At 39.1% G+C, this 24,215-nt stretch overlaps 1 protein-coding gene across 1 annotated transcript in view; it reads right to left on the bottom strand.

Annotated features, from left to right (window-relative positions):
* Positions 1-22,198, bottom strand: part of LOC133655865 (zinc finger protein 271-like) — a 39,880-nt gene extending 17,682 nt beyond the window's left edge. The window contains exons 1-3 of the mRNA XM_062056449.1: positions 21,965-22,198; positions 14,164-14,366; positions 1,477-1,578 (exon numbers count right to left, since the gene is read on the bottom strand). Of these exons, the coding sequence (XP_061912433.1) occupies positions 1,477-1,578; positions 14,164-14,366; positions 21,965-21,992 (333 nt within the window). The 5' untranslated portion in view covers positions 21,993-22,198. The remainder of the gene's footprint in view (positions 1-1,476; positions 1,579-14,163; positions 14,367-21,964) is intronic.
* Between the last annotated feature and the right edge of the window lie 2,017 nt (positions 22,199-24,215).

The following is a 24,215-nucleotide window of genomic DNA, read 5'->3' as shown; positions in this document are numbered from 1 at the left end:
CTCGTCAAGCTTAGAACAGCACAGCACACTTACCCCTTCACAATAACAGCGCTGTGCGCAACATCCGGTCTGATTGCGCTAGGTTTAAAAAAAGTACCTTACACAAGCATAATGTACTCAAAGCACTTATTGATACATTTACACAATTGTTATGCTTTGACCTAAAATATTGGTCAAAATTGTCCAAAGATGTATCGCACCAATGAACATGAGGCTTTTTGCATTTTATTAACAAACATTTTAATTTGACAACAAAAAGCACGCATTCTATGGTGGTATAATAGGTGTAAAAGGTAAAAAACGGGATTATAAACAATTAAAATGGAAAAAATGTAAGTTAATGTTTTTTAATATTTTATTGTATTTTAATGTATTGTTGTTTCCATTATTTTACTTGGTGTGGTTTGTTACTCATTTATATTTTAATTAAAATTTGAATGTTGGTACAATAAATATTAATGATTCCTCTACTTCCAATAACATGCACCTGGGGATAAGCTTATTGGCAACACTAAATGGTCCCTAGTGTGTGAATGTGAGTGTGAATGTTGTCTGTGTTGAACCTGTGATGAGGTGGCCATTTGTCCAGAGTGTACATTCCGCCAGAATGCAGCAGGGATAGGCTCCAGCCACCCACGCGACCCCAAGAGGGACAAGCAGTAGAAAATGGATGGATGGATGAGTGTTCAGATTAATAAATAGTTGTGTAATTATTGTAAATACAACATCAATCAAAATAATTGTGATTTAATTTTTGTTTTTGCCATAATCGCCCAGCCCAACTACTAATAAATGCTCTAGAACTACAACTGGTTCGGAACTAACAGTGTTCGAAATGTAATTATCCAAACATGATTAGCTTAAAAGTACAAAGCTGTCAATGTTGTAGCGGAGAGCGAATGCAGTAAGCAAGCCAGCTAGAAGATGCTAACTATGCAAACTAGCGAGCTTGTTTCGCAGTGTTTAGGCAAGAAGAACAGCGAGTACCTATGGCTGAGGCGAGCGTTTGACACATTTTATTTAGATCCCAATATTTTTGATATTGTAGTAGGTTTACATATTTCACCCACATAACTTTAATTGTTGGAGAGTTCCGGTTGGACGGGCATTCACGGGACACATTTCCGGTGTTGTGCGTTGTTGTGCTGAGAAGCCACAGATGTATATATACTGCTCAATTGCTGATAAGAAAACAAAGTCTGAATGTCATTAAAACAATTAGCTTCATCTTTTGACAGTCCTCCTCCTACTCACGTCCTTACACGCTACAATATTTCATTAAACGCGGAAGTGGTATTTTGACGCAAAAATGGACGTTTAAAACAGCGCATTTCTGTGTTTTCGAAGACCTATGTCTGCACTTGACTTTGTTCTGTCAGATTTTTATTTTATTTAAAAATGTTCCACAAACTTATATAAAATAACTCACAAAATCATACAATAATGTATTGTTATTAAGTTGATGTTAACACCCACCTCCACTTTCCAAAGAGTTTGGAGGTTTTGCATTCGATCAAGGTGTGGTTGAATGATCTGGAAGTTGGCAGTCTCCTCTGAGCGGCAAAGCTCCAGGATAAGCTGTAATCAAAACATATGAGAAAAAAGCCTGTAAATCATTGCTAGTTACAAATGTTCATCCTCTTTAATAACCATACAAATTATTTAGTTCCAAGTTAGAATATCGGTCCAGTGGCCACAACGCTATTACCGGCTTGATTACTAATGCTACGTGGCAGCAGTGGCAATATATGCAAACTGTTTGCAGTTTCACGCTTTCTGTATAATCACTTGGGTGGCACGTTTGTTCTTTTGCCGGTTGTTCTACATAACTTGTGCATCGGCTGGATTTCCACGTCCGCCACACAACTGACACTGAGTTAGCTGTTTTTCTTTAAAAAAAAAAAAAAGTGTCATCTTTCGAGGATAGCAGAAGTGTGGAGATTGCCTAAAAAAAATGCCTTTTTAAAAACCATTTCTTAAAAATTATGAACTAATTCAGAATTGCAATAAATAACAATTGCAATTTAGATGTGAATCAATTTTTCCCAGCAATCCTCTCACCGACTATGAATGAATCAGTCAGCGACAAATATTATTGGTGATTTTTGTAGACAAATCATTACACCTGTACGGTACAGCATACCTCAGACATTTTATAACATTTTGAGAATCTTAATACAGTGGAACCTTGATCTACAAACTTATTGGTTCTTGAACAGGGTTTGTAAATTGAAATAGTCCATATAGTGAAACAAATTTCTTCATAAGAAACAATGTAAATATGAATAATGGGTTTCAGCCTCGACAAACATCTGTATTTTGGTAAAGGTTTGTACACTTTGAACACAATGAAAAGTGCTATACAGTACTATATATCAAACAAACATAACAAGGAGGTGATTGATGTATCAGCTATCCATTTATTACCAAGCCAAAACAAAAAAAATGACAAGCCAAACTTTCCTGTATGCGCTGCTTTGCCAACAGGCGCACACACACAGAAGTCCCTTTGGTGCCCTAAACAAACAATCAAAAATAAAAATCCTTAATCATTTTGCTCCAATAATAAATGTTTAAAATAGTGAAATCCACTCACATTAAGATTGGCAAAGGAGGTACTTACGAAAAATTAGGGGGATGACCGTGTGTAGGGTAGTATAGCGGTAAGATGTTTTCGGTATGATACCCTTATCGATATTTCTCATCGATACCGATATTTATCGGTACTCCTTTTGGTACTATACTAGGGGTGTAACGGTACACAAAAATTTCGGTTTGGTACGTACCTCGGTTTAGAGGTCACGGTTCAGTTCATTTTCGGTACAGTAAGAAAACAACAAAATATACATTTTTTGGTAATTTATTTACCAAATTTGTAAACAATGGCATAACATACATATACACACAGGGTCCATTGCCAGGGTTAATGTGGTCAACATATATAAAATAAAAACTAAATAAGATAAGGCTCAGAATGGTCTCTTAACAAAACCTTTCTACATATTAAGTGCTTTTTTTTGATTGATTGAGACTTTTATTAGTAGATTGCACAGTACAGTACATATTCCGTACAATTGACCACTAAATGGTAACACCCGAATAAGTTTTTCAACTTGTTTAAGTCAGGGTCCACGTTAATCAACATTAAACTGCCTCAAGTTGTTGCTCAGATTAAATAAAATGACACAACTTTTCTTCTACATATAAACGTGCAACATTGAACAGTTTCAAATCAACTCAGCCTCAGATTAACTTTTCTTTTTCCCCCCCAGCCTGGCTAACTTGGCAGTAAGAGGATATATGGGCTTATTATTCTTCCACCATAGAAGTGTGTCAAAATCTAGTTTTTAATGCAATATGGTCTTAAATCTGCTGCTATAAAAACATTTGTTATTGCTTTAGCCCTGTGTTGCACCTTTCCTGCTTCCGGCTCCCAGACCTTAGTCAAGGAGCGCAGTGGAGACACTTCTCCAGGGCCGATGTATTCTCGGCGGCAACACCTTTCACTCTACCCGGCAGTGGGTCTCCACAGCTCCGGACTTCAGGGTAAATAACGAGTCCGGCGATTAGTTGCAAATCGTGGCTTTATTGAGGTCTTGCACACCGCCAATCCAACACGCTGTCACATATTAAAGGGCCACACACACACACGCTACTCTCATAACACCTGCCTGACTCGCCGAGGAGAGGCTGCTTGAATGCGGTGGTGACGCTTCAAATGGGTTAGCATGTTTGACGTGTTGTCAGAAGCAGCTGCTGAACAATGTCGGCAAACCTCCGTCCTCTATTGTTGTATCGCACAGCCAAAGTGTTCCCAAACAGGAGATCTTAACGAGGCAGGAGGGTCTTCCAGCTCTGGCTTTTGCATGTTCTCCTAGCCCGGTCGTTGCTAGCATGCCGTGTGTTGCGCTTCGGTGTGCATTGTTTACACAACGTGCGTTACGGTACTTAATATGTCCGTGTGGAAACTCGTTCGGTACAACTCCGAACCGAACCGAAACCCCCGTACCGAAACGGTTCAATACAAATACACGTACCGTTACACCCCTATACTATATGTATTGTAGAAATAAAGATGTGTGAAAATGCATTTTAACTGAGTTTGAGTTTATTTCGAACATGCATGCATACAACATGATACATCACAATTTCCAGTTTCTCTATTCAACATGTTTGAAAAAGAGTGGGAAGAAGCAGAGTTTATTTAATCCTACCCCTTTTCCTTTACATAGCAGTTGATAACACTTTTGTTCACTTCCTGTTCTCAATTTATTCACAATATAATTCCAAAAGTAATCATGTGAAAAATAAATAAATGAATAAATTAGTGAAGTTATATTTCATATGGTGAGATAAATAAGATTATCTAGAAAATGAATGGATGGATTAAATAAATTCAGAATGTTTATCATGGTTCTTCTTTGTACTTTGTAAACACTTTAAGTTTGAAGAGTTTCTTGAATTAGGTCGTATTAGTACATAGTTTGAATTATTTGCTTAATCCATTCCATAATTTAATTCCACATACTGATATAATAAAGGTATTAAGTGTCGTACGTGCGTACAAATTTTTGAAATTAAATTTTTTTCAAAGATTATATTTTTCCTCTTGTTGAGAAGAATTATTATATATTTTAGGGTAGCAGATTATAGTTTGCTTTGTGCATAATTTAAGATATTTGCAAATTCACTGTGTCGTAGAATTTAAGTATTTTCGATTCAATGAATAAAGTGTTTGAATGTTCTCTATATGCAACATTGTGTTATTGTAACTGATCTTTTTTGTAACACGGTTAAAAAATGAAGTGTACTTTTGAAGTTATTTCCCCATATTTCTGCACAATAAGATGGATGGAACTCAGATATGGTAACACTAACAAGCAGTAGAGAATATGGAGTGATTTTTGGTCCAGAACATATTTTGCTTTATTCAATATTGACAGGTTTTTGCCATTTGTTGTATATTTTTATATGAGATTTCCGGTTCTTTAATAAAATTAAATAAAAAATAATCAGTAAAAGGAAAAATAATCTATAGATTAATCGAAAAAATAATCTATAGATTAACCGATTAATCAAAAAAAAAAAATCTATAGATTAATCGATAGAAAAATAATAGTTAGCTGCAGCCTTACTTGTTAGGGTTCAATAAGTAAATATTAATGTCACCACATAAGAAAATTAGTTTTTGGCCAGTGTCCATGTAATTTTCCTTGATCCAATCTTCAAATGTTTCTATACTTGACTTGGGTGATCTATATATACAACTGATGAATATGTTTTTGCTTTTTCCCTAATATATTTCAATGATTGTACATTCTAAGATATTATCTATAGCAATTGATATGTTTTTACCACTTTGTAGTTCAGGTTCTTCATCATGTACACAGCTACTCCTCATCCAGGTTTGTTGGTTCTGTTGATGTAGTTTAGTTCATATCCTTCCAGATCAAAATCTATTCCTTTTTTATCATCAATCCATGTTTCTGTGACAGCGATCACTTTGAAGTGTTTGTTGAATTGTTCTAAAAGGTGCTTCATGTTGTAATTTGCGTACAAGCTTCTGCTATTATAATGAATAATTGACAATTTGTTATCACACTTAATGTTGCTGTTATATTGTTCATCTGTATAATAAAAAAATATTTCCGATGCGGGTGAAAATATTTGTATCTGGATCTATATCATTTTCCAAATCCTGGTTTTTGTGACCTCTGTTGCAGAAATGTTTCAGTTCCATGTTTTCTTGTTCAACAATCTTTGATGTTGTTTTAATAATCTCTGTAAGTGTAGGTGGATGCAATCCTAAATCTAGGTCTTCTTGTTTAGTGGTCTCTTGGAACATAGTAGTGTTGGTGTTGAATTTAGGTGTTTGTTTTCCGTCAGACTTCATTATCATTGTCGTTGTGGAAGCAGTGTAAACTTTAATATTTGTCCAGGTCCTTGATGTCATGGACAACCAGTACTCTTGCTTCTGGACCTCCATTCAGCTTGATATAGATTTTACAGTTGGTGCTCCAAGTTCACAAAATGTTTTCCTGCTTTCTCAAGTCGCGTGCTTTCTCTGCAATTTCAGCATTCCTTTTTGTGAGATGCTAATTCATGTACACATTTGTTCCCTTCAGCTTCTTTCCCTGTTTTAGCAGTGCCATTTTAGATTTTCTGTTTACGAGTTTCATGAGGATGACTGGAGTGGTGGTGGTGTTTCTTCCATTCAGTGGGATGCATGTTTCGATGGTAATAATGTCGATTTAAACATTCTTTGATTGCAGAAAGTTTACTACTTGCTGTTCTGCCGAGACAATATCCCAATTAGCATTTATATTAGCACAAGTTGGGCAGCACGGTAGTACAGGGGTTAATGCGTGTGTCTCACAATACGAAAGTCGTGGGTTCGATCCGCAGGCTCTGGGTTTTTCTGTGTGGAGTTTACATTTTCTCTCAATGACTGCGTGGCTTCTCTCTGGGTACTCCGGCTTCCTCCCACTTCCAAAGACATGCACCTGGGAATAGGTTGATTGGCAACACTAAATGGTCCCTAGTGTGTGAATGTTTTCAGTCTGTGTTAGCCCTGCAATGAGGTGGCGACCTGACCAGGGTGTACACCACCTTCCGCCCGAGCCTATCCCAGCTGGGATAGGCTCCAGCACCCCCGCGACCCCAAGAGGGAAAAGCGGTAGGAAATGGATGGATAGATTAGCACAAGTAAAACCATAACCATAACACATCCAGGGTTTCCCGCAACAAAGAGCCACCGCCTAAACTAAAGTCTTAACAAGCTGCTCCGCTTAGTTCTGCCTCTGTCAGTACGTCTCTGCAGAACCCAGCATTGTCCCACCCACAGAACCATCTGATTGGTTACACGCAGAGCGGTAACAGCCAATCAGCAGTGCGTATTCAGAGCGCATGTAACAGCCAATCAGCAGTGCGTATTCAGAGCGCATGTAACAGCCAATCAGCAGTGCGTATTCAGAGCGCATGGAGTCAGTGCTCCTGCGGTGGGATGAGCAGAAAGGTGTTTAGCAGGTAAGCATAAGGCAACGGACTCTCCCCAAATTCTAATAAACACCTCCCAGTCAACTACTAGTAACATCAATATGAGCCCGTTGACATTCTAGAAACATAAGCGGCAGCTCAGCTCGCTCACAGTCCTTGAGGTGAAGGCTAATTAGCTTTTAGCGTAACGTTAGCTCATTTTGCAGTGTGTGTGCGTGCGTGTGAGTGTTACGGACAGCAAAGCCTTGTCTGTCTGAGAAAGACAAGCATTATTGTAGGGTTGGATATCGAGTATCGATTGGAACCGGGACTAACTTTCCGATTCTCACGGAATCGTTCAAAAGTTTAAATTTCGATTCCTATTTTCGATACCAGTCCGCCGACCGGAAAAAAATATGTCCGCCGAACCGGAAGAAGAAGCCGCTGAACACCAACGAAGAAGCGCCCACCGCCGGAAGTGTTAGCATAGCCGAGCGAGTCAGTCAAGCTCAAGCATGGATAGCGGGCGTCGGCGGTCGAAAGTGTGGCTTTACTTTACAAAAAAAAATGAAATAACCGCGAAATAACAGAGCTCCATGTCCATCAAGAAACGAGTGGAGAGAGAGCCGCAGATGTACCAGGACGTTCCACCGATACTTATGTCTGACGACCCTGCTGCATGGTGGTGGTCCGGTGGAACCAACAAAGACTTATCCTTTGCTGTCAGATCTAGCTTTCTCCTATTTAAGCGTTCAAGTTTCTTCCACACCCAGCGAATGTGTATTTTCCACAGCAGGAGACACTATCTGTCCAGAACGCTCACGCATCCTGCCCGAGAAGGCGGATATGGTCATTTTCCTAAACAAGAACTGTCTCTGATTTTATACTGTACCTGCTGCTAATCTGGACTGGGTTTTGCAAGTTGTTTCTTATTGTTTATTTGCTTTTCTGCACCAAGTTAGCCCATCAGTGGGAGCATGGTAACATTTTTAAGTACCTGCAGCATCATACACTTGTGTGTGTAAATGTGTATTCATGAGGTTTCCTGCAGCATCATACACTTATGTGTAAATGTGTTTTCATGAGGTTTCCTGCAGCATCATACACTTATGTGTAAATGTGTTTTCATGAGGTTTTCAAAAATAAAGCTCTCGAGGAAAGTGTACCCCTGGGAAAATGTATTCATAATTTATAATATTTATATTCAAGTTCATAGATTTGATATTTATATTCTAGTTGAAAACAGCCCTGTGAGGAATTTATAGTAAAGTTCATAAAAAGTTAATACAATTAAAATTGATGGAGAATGTCATACTATTTCATCCAGAAAGACTGTAGGTTAGCTAGCTCATTTAAAATATCCTAAACTTTTTTTTGACCCTGCCTCTTAAAAGAATCGGAATCGAGAATCGCCAGGAATCGGAATCGAAACAAAGAATCGGAATCGGAATTGTTCGAATTCAAACGATACCCAACCCTACCCACAGTTAACTAAGTTATATCACTTTACCTTTTTCTGTGTTGATTGAGCTGTGTTGAAGCAGCAAAAAACGACATTATGTTAAATGAAGAGTTTCCTGAAGCTGTCTCTAATAGGTGATATAATAATGTAACTGCATCATAAAGCCTACATGAACTCCATGGTGTTCAGGGATGAATAGTCTCTCCTATTGCTATTGTACTATTTTTTCAGCTATAGTTACATTAAAGGCCTACTGAAATGATTTTTTTTAATTTAAACGGGAATAGCAGATCCATTCTATGTGTCATACTTGATCATTTCGCGATATTGCCATATTTTTGCTGAAAGGATTTAGTAGAGAAAATCGACGATAAAGTTCGCAACTTTTGCTGCTGATAAATAAAGCCTTGCCTGTACCGGAAGTAGCGTGACGTCACAGGAGCTAGTATTCCTCACAATTCCCCGTTGTTTACAGTGGAGCGAGAGATTCGGAGCGACAAAGCGACGATTACCCCATTAATTTGAGCGAGGATGAAAGATTCGTAGATGAGGAACGTTAGAGTGAAGAACTAGAGAGGCAGTGATGGACGTATCTTTTTTCGCTCTGACCGTAACTTAGGTACAAGCTGGCTCATTGGATTTCACACTCTCTCCTTTTTCTATTGTGGATCACGGATTTGTATTTTAAACCACCTCGGATACTATATCCTCTTGAAAATGAGAGTCGAGCACGCGAAATGGACATTTAAAGTGACTTTTATCTCCACGACAATACATCGGTGACACACTTAGCTACTGAGCTAACGTGATAGCATCGTTCTCAAATGAAGATAGAAACAAAAGAAATAAACCCCTGACTGGAAGGATAGACAGAAGATCAACAATACTATTAAACCATGTACATGTAACTACACGGTTAAAAATTCTCAGCCTGGTAAGGCTTAACAATGCTGTTGCTAACGACGCTAAGGCTAATTTAGCAACTTAGCAACCGGACCTCACAGAACTATGATAAAAACATTAGCGCTCCACCTACGCCAGCCAGCCCTCATCTGCTCATCAACAGCCGTGCTCACCTGCGTTCCAGCGGTCGATGGCGCGACGAAGGACTTCATCCGTGGGTTTGGCGGCAAGCATCGGCTAGGCGTAGTAAGTAGTCCTTGTTGTGTTGCTGTAAGTATTGTACTTAGCCGCTAATACACCGATCGATCCCACCTACAACGTTCTTCTTTGCAGCCTCCATTGTTCATTAAACAAATTGCAAAAGATTCACCAACACAGATGTCCAGAATACTGTGGAATTTTGTCGAAGAAAACAAGAGGTTTTTGTATCGGGTCGATGGGGTACAACCACTTCCGTGGATTGTGTGACGTCACACGCATAAATCATATCCAAAGGAGTTTTTCAACCGGAAGTGTGGCAGGAATTTTAAAATTGCACTTTACAAGTTAACCCGGCCGTATTGGCATGTGTTTCAATGTTAAGATTTCATCATTGATATATAAACTATCAGACTGCGTGGTCGGTAGTAGTGGGTTTCAGTAGGCCTTTAATCATTAGTAATGTAGCAGCCTAGTTTTGAATGGCAGGGTCCCTGCTATCACATGTTGATAAAAATCAACTACAGGCTTCCCAAATGCTGTAATAAATTACCGGTAAGCATGATGAGTTGAACATATGTCAGCATGTGGCCCCACTTTTACCTCTTTTTTTCAAACGCTTATTGCAAACGATTACTTACAGTAAATCATTAATTTGACTTAGTAAGTCATTATTTTGACTTAGTAAATGATTAAGTCAAAATATTGACTTACTAAGTCATATTAATGACATACTTAGTATCTCAGGTAACTCGGACTGTTTTGTTTTTACTTTACGGAAAAAATATCGAGATATATATCGTATATCACCATTCAGCAAATGGAGCGGAAAACACAACCAAAAATTGTAGGCTTCTTCACGCAACGAAGCCGGCATACTTCACCACAGTCTATAGCCTATTGCCCCCCAGGCTGTGGTGGCAGCAACGAGGTGGAGACGTGATGGCGACAGGCAGAGTTACACCAATCCTTACACCCACCCACCCCCTTCCCAGTCTGTCCACCGGAGAGACACAACCTCTAAAGGCCTTAGTGGCCACATGTGTGGACAGCACCTTTTAGCTCGTATTTCCAAAATTGTGTACACTACTGAATTGGGGTATTATGCCGACATATGGACACTTATACTGCTATCTGGTGGCGTCAGAAGAATATAACTAACAATGGAATTTGGGAAAAAAAGTGTAAAAATAAAAATTAGCATGTCACAACACAAAGCACACGTTTGTGTACTTATGGACCAAGTACATCATATTAGGGCTGCAACTAACAACTAATTTGATAATCGATTAATCTGTCAATTATTACTTCGATTAATCGATTAATAATCGGATAAAAGAGATAAACTACATTTCTATCCTTTCCAGTATTTTATTGAAAACAAAATAGCATACTGGCACCATACTTATTTTGATTATTGTTTCTCAGCCGTTTGTAAATGTTGCAGTTTATAAAAATTTTAAAAAAATTTAAATAATTTTTTTTAAAAAAGTAGCCTCTGCGCATGCGCATAGCATAGATCCAACGAATCGATGACTAAATTAATCGCCAACTATTTTTATAATCGATTTTAATCGATTTAATCGATTAGTTGTTGCAGCCCTACATCATATCAAAAGATGATTTTTAGTTTTTATCCTAATTAGGGCCCAATAAGCCCAAATAGCAAAGAGAAATAAAAAAAAAGCATGTACCGGTAAACAAACAGCTTGGGCCTTAGGAGGTTAACTAACAAATTTTCTGGGGGAAACACTGAGATCCAACATGATGTACTGTAACATCTCAAAGCAGGGAAGTCTTAACACCTGTTTTTTTTACGTCTTAAACAAGTCATGTGTGCAGAGCAAGGTGAAATGCAGTTATGTCATCTTCTTGTAAACACCCCACAGATCCATCACTGTTTCTATTTATTACAATTGCACTCAGCTGGAAATATTTATATGTGGCATGCATGTGAGCACAGGGTTTCCCCTTAATGTATTTGATTGTAGCGGTGCGCCACGCCACACCTAACAAAATAAAAGTAACAATGTATTGTAGCATCTAGAAGAAAAAGTCTGACGCTCTTTTTTAGCATTTGTTGCCAATTTGATAACAATGGGCTCAATTCCAGCAAGTATTTCCTCCGTGGACACACGTCTGCCTCCATGCTTCATTCCTTGACACACAACACTTGTTCATTCTCCACCGACACGGTGTGTTCACAGACCATGGAGTGACAGAAGTAAGGGTCTCTAAACACAAGTACAGTCTCCAATAACAACAGAAATAGATGCTTGATTTGTTGCCAGTCGTTTTATAAAATAAAAGAGTGGCTTAAAGCAGTGGTCCCCAACCACTGGTCCGGGGACCAGTCCCGGTCCATAACGCATCTGCTACCGGGCCGCAGAGAAACATTAAACCATTTATAAACGACTGCATTTTCTCCAACTTAACTTTCGTCTGTCCCACTAGACACACCAATAAGCTTGTTTACAGATGTACAATACAACTCCTCATAGGAAGTTGAGATTTGTTATATTTTTTTGTGACATGATACAATGCACATTAATGAACATATAAAATATAAATGTGACATATGTATAGTAACCAAAGGCTAATTTCCATCTGCATCTCATTGCAAAGAAACAAGCCCAGGGCTCCCACTAATTCAGCATTAGAGAGACTTGTATTTTTCATGCACGTATTTCTGCTGTATTTATCCAGCACAAGTGGAAAGCCAGTCCCTGAAAATAACGCCTAAATTAAACCGGTCCGTGGTGCAAAAAAGGTTGGGGACCACTGGCTTAAAGGATTGGAGAAATCTCTAAAAAAAAAAAAAATCTCAACAAAGTACCTAGTACAATAATAAGTACAGTACAATAAGCAGCAAAAATTTAAAGACAACAAAACGATATTATGCAACAAAAATATGTATGTTAATACTATACTTAACAGATTTGTTTTAAATGTATATTCACGTTTTTGCCTTTTTTAAGAATATATGCATAACAGCAAATCATGCGATGACGTCATATTGATCGTGCCCCCCTAACTACCGCCACAGTTGTTTTGGCAATTTAGGAGAAACCCTGAGAGCACATACCTTTTACATGATACATCATATCAAATATACCATATAAATCAATACAATCACTTACTGTACATGTTATGTGGATGTGCATTTAGTAACAATAGGAATTGTTATTTGCACACAAACGTATTTGAGTGACGGACCGGAAACATATTGAGTGTTGCGCTACAGATGAATGTGTGTATTTTATCAAAATTTTAAAAAATTAAAAAAGACTGAGCAAATGCAATACTCGATCGTCCAGTTTGTAATCAAAAAACAGAACGAACTGAAACACATTTAAGCAAGAGGTCTTTTAATGCCACGCATACGCGCCGCAATGAAGTGACATCAGATGGCAACCAGAGACCTGTCAGTCACAGCAACTTTATGGATTATTATATTACCTCAAAGTTTCACTTTTTTGAGTGGATTAATATTGGCCTGTAGATTAATGGATGGTGAGCAAGACGGTTGATAAACGCGGTCAAGACTCGTCGTGAGTAAAGTGCGTTCACTTCAAACTGACACAGCGTGTGTGACTTTGAGGAAGAAATGTTGTTGTTACAAACTTCCTTATTTTGTTAATTTTCAAAACTGATTTTATTAAGTAGCAGCGACAGCGTGTCATAATTACGTCGGTCAACTGGAAGAAAAAATCCCGAAAGCAAGATCATTAGTTCAGAATCTTTTCGGTCCTCATGGACCGACCTATTTAGGAAGTGAAGTGAAGTGAATTATATTTATGTGGTGCGCTTTTCTCTAGTGACTCAAACCGCTTTTACATAGTGAAACCCAATATGTAAGTTACATTCAAACCACTGTGGGTGGCCACTGGGAGCAGGTGGGTAAAGTGTCTTGCCAAAGTGACTAGGATGGCGGAAGCGGGGATCGAACCTGCAACCCTCAAGTTGCTGACACGGCCGCTCTACCAACCGAGCTATACCGCCCAAACCGGTACCAAAAAATACTGGTACTCGGTATACATCCCTAGCCGTGTGTGTGTGTGCCCTTCGAAAAGAGTCTGCTGAAAGAGAGGTAGTCTTCTTCTCCGCTGTGATACAAGTCTGCTTTGGTATATTTTTCCAGAAAGTGTGGTCTCATCACAATTAAAACTTGCTTTGGTACAATCGTCGTCAATTCTTCAAATACCGGTAGTCTTTTTTTTTAAATCCACAGTGATTACCTACTTGTTTTTTCACACTGGTCTGTTGTCTTTTTGGAACTAATATTAAATTCGCAAAATGGACCAAAATTGTCGAAATGCACAAAAACATGAAACAGGCACACACACTGAAGCGCGAAGTCGTGACTAATAGTGACCAGTAGTGTACTGTACTGCGCAGTAAGTGACATGGAGGGCTCTGCTTTTACAAAAACACTGCGCAATGCGGCACAAAATGGCTGCAGGCAGGACACAAAATGAATGAATGAATGACACGTTCGTTCAGAGATAAATCGAAATGTTCACAAATAGAGGGGTTCGTCAATTGAGGTTCCCCTGTATTTGTAAAAGTGTTGAGTTGTGTCTGAGTGTCAATTAAACAAAGATAGCTCCATTAATTTGACTTACCCGAGCTCTTAGACCCAAAATAAGTTCAGCACGCTGTCTGGTTGAAAGAAGTTGAGGAACTATTTCAGTGACCATAAACACAAACTCCTCAAGAAGTCCATAATCCGATACAATCTTGTGTTCTATGGTCTTCCAGATGGCTGCAGAGACGAGGCGAATTGGTGGAACCAGAAGGCGCAGAGTGGCAATTGGGAGAGAGGGACCTAAATGTGACCAAAAAAATTACAAATTATTAATCTAGCAAACATACAACCGTTTCACAATGCGACAAAAACAGTTGTTTTAAAATGATTAACACAAAACAATTTTGAAAACAATCAATAAACAAGTTTAATGATTATTTCAGAAACAAAATGTTTTTTCACCCACAAACTCAAATGATTTGAACACGTGTCTGTATGCAGAGTTTTTTAGTACATGTTAAATCAAAGGGGTTGAATCAGAGGGGTTGAACAAACAAAAAGTAAAAATGCCTTATTCTGATTAAATTAGTGGGTGTGTTTATTCTCCCAGTTGGGACTAATAAAGACTCCTGTGAGTGCTTGCATGTCCGCATTCAGGGCAGGATTACTGGTGCAGGATTACTGGATCGCTGCAGCAGATAGTGAAAGTAAAGCATGTCACTAAAGTCGCTGCTCCTTCTAAATGTTTCAAATTCAATGCTAGTGTTAAAGTACCACTGATAGTCACACACACTAGGTGTGGTGAAATTACCCTCTGCATTTGACCCATCTTATGGGAGGTGAGGGGAGCGGTGAGCAGCAGCGGTGGCCACGCTCGGGAATCATTTTGGTGATTTAACCCCCAATTCCAACCCTTGATGCTGAGGGAGGTAATGGGTCCCATTTTTATAGTCTTTGGTATGACTCGGCTGGGGTTTGAACTCACTGAGCAGGTTAGTCATATTTCTTTATTTTGTTCTTCTAGGCTGCACTTCCGAGCGGTGTAAGGGGGAAGAGCCACAAAGCTGATTGAACATTAATTACGTTGTCACAAACTAGTTCAAACGATTTCCATTGAGGGCCACACAAAGAAAAATTAAAGAATGTGGGGTGGGGGACACTGCTATACATTTTGTGCATTAACGATGCTCCAACCCATCCGATGTAAGGCAGATTATATGATACGCTGTAATAAAAATCTGCGTTGTTGGCTTTGTGTTTTAGGTGACAAAGCAAATTAGTGCATTAATAATTGAGCTTGACCAATTATCTGTGGCGATATTTGGCATTTTAATGTATATTGGTGTGGGCCTTTTTTTATTTATTTTTTTATAAATCATTTGTTATTGTGAAGTGAATTATATTTATATAGCGCTTTTTCTCTAGTGACTCAAAGCGCTTTACAGAGTGAAATTATTAACAATGAATAGTAATAGTTACCTCTACCACCATTACTATCATTTGAAATGAAAAAATCCTCGCACATAAGCTATTTTTTTAATCCGACGGGCCCATTTAAAATTAGTCATTTCGCAGGCGTCTCCAGCATCTTTCCGCTTACTGCACCATCTGATTGGTTACGCAAAACTATGCACTGGCAAGAGGCAGAGCCAATCAAAAGTCAAGGTCTTTTGAAGGCTCTTTTTTCCATAATTGTCCCGCCCACTGTGCCATCTGATTGGTTACCCAAACACGCACTTGTATCAGGCACAGCCAATTAGAAGCCGAGGTCTTTTGCAGGCTCCTTATTGTCAAACACGGGACATAGAGAAAAGTGTATAGATTAACTTCGGTGGGTGTACGACGTGTCAAAGGAAGCCCATGTCTGATAGCTCGTAGAACCTCACGACATGTCTGATTCAAAATATCGATATGAAAACAGTCCGTTAGAGTAGAAGCATGTTTGAGTGTTTGAAAAAGAGATTAAAAAACTGTAATTAAATTCAGTCTAGTTTTATTGCAGGGACACATGAAGAGGATAGAGTGTGTAGCACAGTCTGTCGTGCGAGATATGCATCCCTGAAATATTTTGTTTATGCTGCTATATACTAAACCATTTTCTTCAGCTAAACTCAGACAAAACTGAAATAATTTGGCCCACCTTGAGACACTCTCCCTGAAACCTAATAATCAGGTTATAAATCTAGGGGTAATAATGGACTCAGACTTGAACTTTAACAGCCCAATTAGGTCAATAACATTAGCAGGTGTTTAACCACCTAAAACATTGCCAAAATAAGAGGAATAATGTCTACATCAGACTTAGAAAGAAGCCATGCCTTTGTCTGCAGCAGGGTAGACTACTGTAATGGCCTTCTCATTGGGCTCTCTATAGCAGCTGCAGTACATACAAGATTTCACTGTTCGAGTCCTGCCTAGAACCAGGAAATACGACCATATCAGTCCAGTGCTTAGGTCACTGCACTAGCTTCCTGTTGCTCAGAGAATATACTTTAAGCTCTGCTTGTGTACAAGTCTGTTCATGGTCTTGTGACAAAGTGAATCTCTCAACATGTTGGAGCCATATGAACCATCTAGAGGAGTGGTCTCCTTCCGGTGCTCAGAGTCAGGACCAAACACGGAGAAACTGTGTTTCAGTTTAATGCTCCTAAAATCTGGAATAGTCTTCCTTAAGATGTGAGTTGGCAATGTTCAAATCCAACCTGAAAACACTGTTATTTAACTGTGCATATGACAACTGAAAGTATTTTATGTACAGTATTGGATTGATTTTAATAAATTATGAAAGACATGCATCTGGGGATAGGTTAATTGGCAACACTAAATTGGCCCTAGTGTGTGAATGTGAGTGTGAATGTTGTCTGTCTATTTGTGTTGACCCTGCAATGAGGTGGCGACTTGTCCAGGGTGTACACCGCCTTCCGTCCGAATGCAGCTGAGATAGGCTCCAGCACTCCCCGCGACCCCAAAAGGGACAAGCGGTAGAAAATGAAAGGATGGATGATAGTTTTTCTGATTATTTAATTTTGTAATTTTAATTTTCTGTAAAGCACTTTTTAATTGCCTTGTGTGTGAATTGTGCTCAATTAATTAAAATGCCTTACCTATTATGCCTGTGTTTGTAGGCTGCCTAATGATGCGTAATAATACAAATGTGGCTTGTCACGCTCATGCCTTGATAAAGATGTTATGGTAATCAATAGGGTTGCACATCTCTCTCTGATAAACTATTCGATATGCATCTAGATACACAGGTTACGATTCGATTCAAAAACGATATCCTTTTATTAGACCGATTCGATTCGATTCCGAACGATACGATTCGATTTGACGGTTAATATTCAAGACTCCAAATCCCAAGCATTGTGGCTTTACGGCACTGGCAAAAAAAACAGAACAACAAAATCACATGTCAATGTATTTATCTTTAGACATGGACCAAAAAAAATCTGGCTGAATTGTAGGATGGGAACTCCAGAGGTAAAAGTAGCAGAGAATAGTAACAACAAAGTGCAATATTTCAGCCTGAGCATAGTTTTGAACACTAGAGGTAGGTAACAAAGATTCAATATTTCAACCTGAGCATATAGTGTTTTGAACACTAGAGCTAGGTAACAAAGATTCAATATTTCAACCTGAGCATATAGTGTTTTGAACACTAGAGGTAGGTAACAAAGATTCAATATTTCAACCTGAGCATATAGTGTTTTGAACACTATAGGTAGGTAACAATGAACACTAGAGGTAGGTAACAAAGGTGCAACATTACAATGTAAACAAGTTACACACCTATAACACATCTCAAAATGTGGCAACAATGAGCACAGTGACAAGTGCTTTGTGTAAAAGAATAGAGAAAATAAATACATATGTAAAAAGAAAAATCAAACTACTGTGTGAGAGGTACCGTTTCCCAGGTCAAAAAGCAGTAGTTCACTTACAATATGCCTGTTCATTTTCATCATCACTGTCCTCTGTTTTTTTGGAGGGCAGATTTTTTTTTAAAGAAAATCAACTGATCCACATGCTCATGTTTGAGCAGACTACGTTTTGTGGAAACAATGTCTCCCGCAGTACTGAACACACGTTCAGATTCCGTGTGTTTCACTTGATGTACTTTTTGATGCCGAAAGAGGCGATTTCAGCCACTTGAATGACGGCGAAATCATTAAAGGCTCACAATTTTTAATCCATCCACAAGTAAAGAAAACTTGGATTATTTCACTTTATGTACTTTTTTATGCCGAAAGAGGCGATTTAAAAGAGGCGATTTCAGCCACTTCGGTCATTACAGCCGAGTTTAGATATACTTTTCGAGACGAGTGACGTCAGCGCGCTCCCGCGTCAGGGGGTGCATTTTACGGCAGGAGTGCGTTTCCCGGCACAACAGGTTGCAGAGGTATCTTTTAGCGAGAGATGACAGCAGTGGCAAGTCCTGCTGCTCTTTCCACCACTGTAGTGGGTTTTTTGAAAATCTTTCTCGGTCCATTATCACCTTCGGTCAGACTGACGCTTTCGTTCTCCTCCACATTCATTTTCCGTGTTGTCTCTTGTTTATCACTTGTGCTAATACCAGCTAGGCGGCTACCGTGTTTGGCGAGTAGCTTCAGCTCTCGCGTTGTTTTAGAGACGCTGACGCATATTGTAATCTGGACGACCCATGCAAAGTCTCGCGATAACCGATCCATGACTCTGTAACCGATTCAGCTAGGAATTCATGGATTATTCGCATTGATTGAGGAGTCTGCTACCGATGCAATCTAATCGCTCACTTGTTGAACCGAATACTCGGTCGCATCGGTTTATCGTTCACAACCCTAGTAATCAATGATATTTCTACCCATATAATGCTTTTGATTATCTGTACATTACGTTTTGTACGTTATATCGCTGCATTACAATGTCTCAAAAACTCTTTCCATTTTTTTTTATGAAAAGTAATATTGCTAAGTCGGGGGTCACAAGCCGTGGCTTGTAAGCCGTATGTGGCTCTTTGGCGCCGCCGTAGTGGCTCCCTAGAGCTTTTTCATAAATGTATTAAAACGGGTGAAAAAATATGTTTTGTTTTAATTTGGTTTCTGCTGGACAAACATGACACAAACATTCCTAATTGTTAGAAATCCCACTGTTTATATTAAACATGCATCACAGAGTATTTGGGGAGCGCCGTTTTGTCCTACTAATTTCAGCGGTCCTTTAAAACTCACAGTAGTTTGTTTACATGTACAACTTTTTCCGACGCTGCCACAGAAAGATGTGTTTTATGCAGCTCCTTATTTGTTTCATTTTGTCCACCAAACGTTTTATGCAGTGTGTGAATGCACAAAGGTGAGCTTTGTTGATGTTATTGACTTGTTAGAGTGCGAATCAGGCATAGTTGGTCAATGCATGACTGCAAGCTAACCGATGCTAACATGCGATTTAGGCTAGCTGTATGTACATATTGCATTATTATGCCTCGTTTGTAGGTATATTTGAGCTCATTTAATGTCCTTTACTTGTGTCCTCTGTGTATTTAATTTATGTTTGCATGTCTCATGACATATCTGTATGTAATATTGGCTGCAGTTCTGATAGTTGTTTGTGTGCCATGTTGTTCCAGACCACAGCAAATGTTACCCTGCTTGCAAAGATTGCAATAAATCCATTAGAGGAAGACGGCCTGCCGTTTCCTTTAACTTGGGCACACACATCTATACCTTTGGCCATTCTAAGCCAGTATCATCTTGGAGATATCTCACCCCCTGAGAAGCCTCCGTTTTACTAATGTTTTCCAATGTTGTAAAAATGTGTAGAATATATATTACATGTCAACATTTCTGTCAACGAAGGTTTGGGTGACCCTGCGACAGAGTCATTTGGATAGTAGGCTAATATAGAAACAACATGTGTTGCCTTCACTATAACACTTGTATAAGGCTTTTAATTTTTTGCGTCTCCAGACAGATGGTCCAGTATGGCTCTTTCAACATTTGAGGATGCCGACCCCCTGTGCTAAATTATCAGCCTGCTAACGGTCTTTAAATATCAACGTTTGTAAATTTGGAATCATTTCATCAATCACAGTTGACGTTATTAGGGGATACACAATATTTCAGTCCGTGTGGTAGGGATATAAAACTTCCATCCATCCATTTTCTACCGCTTGTCCCTTACGGGGTCGCTGGAGCCTATCTCAGCTGCATTCGGGCGGAAGGCGGGGTACACCCTGGACAAGTCGCCACCTCATCCCAGGACCAAAACAGATAGACAGACAACATTCACACACTAAGGCCAATTTAGTGTTGCCAATCAACCTATCCCCAGGTGCATGTCTTTGGAGGTGGGAGGAAGCCGCAGTACCCACAGGGAACCCACGCTGTCATGGGGAGAACATGCAAACTCCACACAGAAAGATCCCGAACCCAGGATCGAACCCAGGACCTTTGTATTGTGAGGCACGCACTAACCCCTGTTCCACCGTGCTGCCCGGATACAAAACCTAAAAGAGCTATTTACTCAAATCTTTATAAGAGATGCTGCTGTGCCACTTATTGTTTGATTTTTAAGTAAGCACGCTTCAGTCATTTAAACAAAGTGTTGGAGTTTGAAATAGTACTATTCTGCATTTTGAGGCCAATATGTCACTCTTACTGTAAAATGAATTTCGGCTCAGAATATCTGTTATCAGCCAAATTCACTACTAATAATCGGTATTGGTTTAAGCCAGTGGTTCTTAACCTTGTTGGAGGTATCGAACCCCATTTCATATGCACATTCACCGAACCCTTCTTTAGTGAAAAATTAAAAACATTTTTTTTTCACATTTAAGACAAAGTTATATGTTTTTGGTAACACTTTAGTATGGGGAACATATTCTAAGTAACAAAGACTTAATTTAGAGTTATTTGGTTAGGGTTAGGGGGTTAGGGCCAGGGTTAGAGGGTTAGGGTTATAATAAGGCCATGCCGAATAAGGCATTAATAACTTAATAAGTACTTAATAATGACTAGTTAAGAGAAAATATGTTACTAATTTGCATGTTAATAAGCAACTAATTAATGGTGAATATGTTCCCCATACTAAAGTGTTACCATGTTTTATTACTGGTGCACAAAATGAACCGTGTATGAACATCACCTTGTTCAAAGAACAAAACCAACACAGTGCATGAACTCATAACAAATTACACACCTGCAAATCAGTGTGACTTCTGCTGTTGCCGTATCCTTAATACGGCGATAGGGAGAAGTTTTTATTTACACGATGAGTCGGTTGTGTTTTGACCTCCGCCGAACCCCTAGGGTTCGATAGAACCCAGGTTAAGAACCACTGGTTTGAACCCTGCCTGAAAATTATATCGGTCGATCTCTAATTAATAATATCTCCTTAGTACCGATTGATAACAATTAAAAGCGCCTGTGGCCAAAAATGGCACCCGGGCCAATCTTTGGATATTCTGCGACACCATCCATGTATTTGGACTTTTAAAATGAACATAATGTTAGTTGATCCCAAATGCTATTCTTATGATACCTAAAAATAAGACAGAATATTTTAACACTTGAGAGGTGAAACATGTCTGTTGAAACACAACTTGGACGTAAATGAAGACATATTTGAAGTATGGTTGCCTGTTGCTAATCTTAGCAACTGGCGTTAGCTAAGGCGGAGGTTTATATATCATTTCAACATTTCGGCTGCGCTTTGAGACGAACAAGAACTAGAAGAGTCAAAAGTCTGCGACGTACAGAGGGTGGATAATGTGCTCAAGGCGACAAGATGTGCGGACTAAGAAATGCTCCAACTATTCCGCGATATGCGCTAGCAATGCTATTCCCGCGCGCAGACAGCGGTGCGGCCTAGTTAAAGTAGCTCAAACTAGCTCAACTAGTCCGTGTACTAGTTGCAGTACTTACCGGCTTGCTCGGAGACACCTTCATCCATCCTAGTGCACCTTTTCACATCACACCACCGCGGAGTGAGAGTTGCATGTGCGGGTCAGGCCTAGACTTGAAAGTGGAAATGAGCCGAAACCCGAAAGACCGTAGGAACAAATCTTTGTGCGTCAAAAAACGCCTTCCCGTGCGTTCCGCCCGGAATAACATTCCGCCGGACATCCGCTGAGTTTAACAGTTCCGTGTCATACGCAAATTGCGTTTGATTATCAAACAGCGTTATATAGACCAGTGTTTTTCAACCTTTTCTGAGCCAAGGCACATTTTTGTCTCTGAAAAACTCTGGAGATACACCACCAGCAGAAAATATAAAAAACTGAAACTCCTATTAACAATAAAATAGTTATCGCAATTGTTGGATATGAATTCAAACCATAACCAACCATGCATCACTATAGCTCTCGTCTCATCACATCGTGACTTATTTTGAGTTTTTTTTGCTGTTTTCCTGTGTGTAAATGGTAAATGGGTTATACTTGTAAAGTGCTTTTCTACCTTCAAGGTACTCAAAGCGCTTTGTAAATAATGTAAATAATTCAATGTGATTATCTTGTGTGATGACTGTATTATGATGATAGTATATATGATAGTATATATCTGTATCATGAATCAATTTAAGTGGACCCCGACTTAAACAAGTTGAAAAACTTATTCGGGTGTTACCATTTAGTGGTCAATTGTACGGAATATGTACTTCACTGTGCAACCTACTAATAAAAGTCTCAATCAATCAATCAATTTGACACTATTTCCACTTCACCCATTCACACACTGACAGCGGTAGCTGCCATGCAAGGCCCTAACCACGACCCATCAAGAAGAAGGGTGAAGTGTCTTGCTCAAGGACACAACGGACGTTACTAGGTTGGTAGAAGGTGAGGATTGAACCAGGAACCCTCAGGTTGCTGGCACAGCCATTCTCCCAACCGCGCCACACCGTCCCCCCGTCTTTTAGTTCTTGTCTTGCGCTCCTATTTTGGTGGCTTTTCCTCCTTTGTTGGTATTTTCCTGTAGCAGTTTCCTGTCTTCCTTGAACGCTATTCTCCGCACCTGCTTTGTTTTCGCAATCAAGACTATTTAAGTTGTGCGGACACTATCCTTCTTTGTGTGGACATTGTTGATTGTCATGTCATGTATGGATGTACTTTGTGGACGCCGTCTGCTCCACACGCTGTAAGTCTTTGCTGTCGTCCAGCATTCTGTTTTTGTTTACTTTGCAGCCAGTTCAGTTTTAGTTTTGTTTTGCATAGCCATCCCTAAGCTTCAATGCATTTTCTTAGCAACACTCTGCTTTTATTTATTTTTGGTTTAAGTGTTAGATACATTTTTACTTACACGCTGCCACCCGCATATTGTGATCACGACAAACCATGTTCCCGACGTCTACAAAGCAATTAGCTACCTACTGCCACCTACTGATATGGAAGAGTATTACACGGTTACTCTGCCGAGCTCGAGACAGCACAGACACTCAACAGCACATTTGCGGATTATAACTATACTGGTTTGCAAAAAATATTTTTAACCCAATAAGGTAAATTAGATAATCTCCCACGGCACATCAGACTGTATCTCACGGCACACTTGTGTGCCGCAGCACAGTGGTTGAAAAACACTGATATAGATAACTATAACATTCAAATACTACCCCTTGTCTGAGAAACCTTAATATTGAAGATGATCATTTCTGTGATTAAAAATGTTCCAACAAATATATGAGGGCAGTTTTAGTGAAATTATATTTTCCAGGCACAGTTCATAGGCAATATATCCTAAAGGAGTTTACAAAAGTTGAGCTAAGGAAAATAAGGAAAAGATATATTACACACCCAATTCTTCCCAAAATTAAAAAAAGACAATTTAAAATTATTAATGGAATATACCCTTCAAATGATTTTTTTAAACTTAAATTTAACATGGAGGTTGATGGCTGTTATATATGTGGAGCTATAGACTAGAGAAGTGGTCCCCAACCTTTTTGTAACTGCGGACCGGTCAACACTTGAAAATTTGTCCCACGGACAAATTATTTGTATTTGTATTTTTTTGTGATAAAAAAATACAATCATGTGTGCTTACGGACTGTATCCTTGCAGACTGTATTGATCTATATTGATATATAATGTAGGAACCAGAAATATTAATAACAGAAAGAAACAACCCTTTTGTGCGAATGAGTGTGAATGAGTGTAAATGGGGGAGGGAGGTTTTT

The sequence above is a fragment of the Entelurus aequoreus genome, linkage group LG08, assembly GCF_033978785.1.
Source record: "Entelurus aequoreus isolate RoL-2023_Sb linkage group LG08, RoL_Eaeq_v1.1, whole genome shotgun sequence".
NCBI classification, from domain to species: Eukaryota; Metazoa; Chordata; class Actinopteri; order Syngnathiformes; family Syngnathidae; genus Entelurus; species Entelurus aequoreus.
The sequence above is the reverse complement of the archived record's forward strand: the minus strand, read 5'-3'. Positions and strand labels throughout refer to the sequence as shown.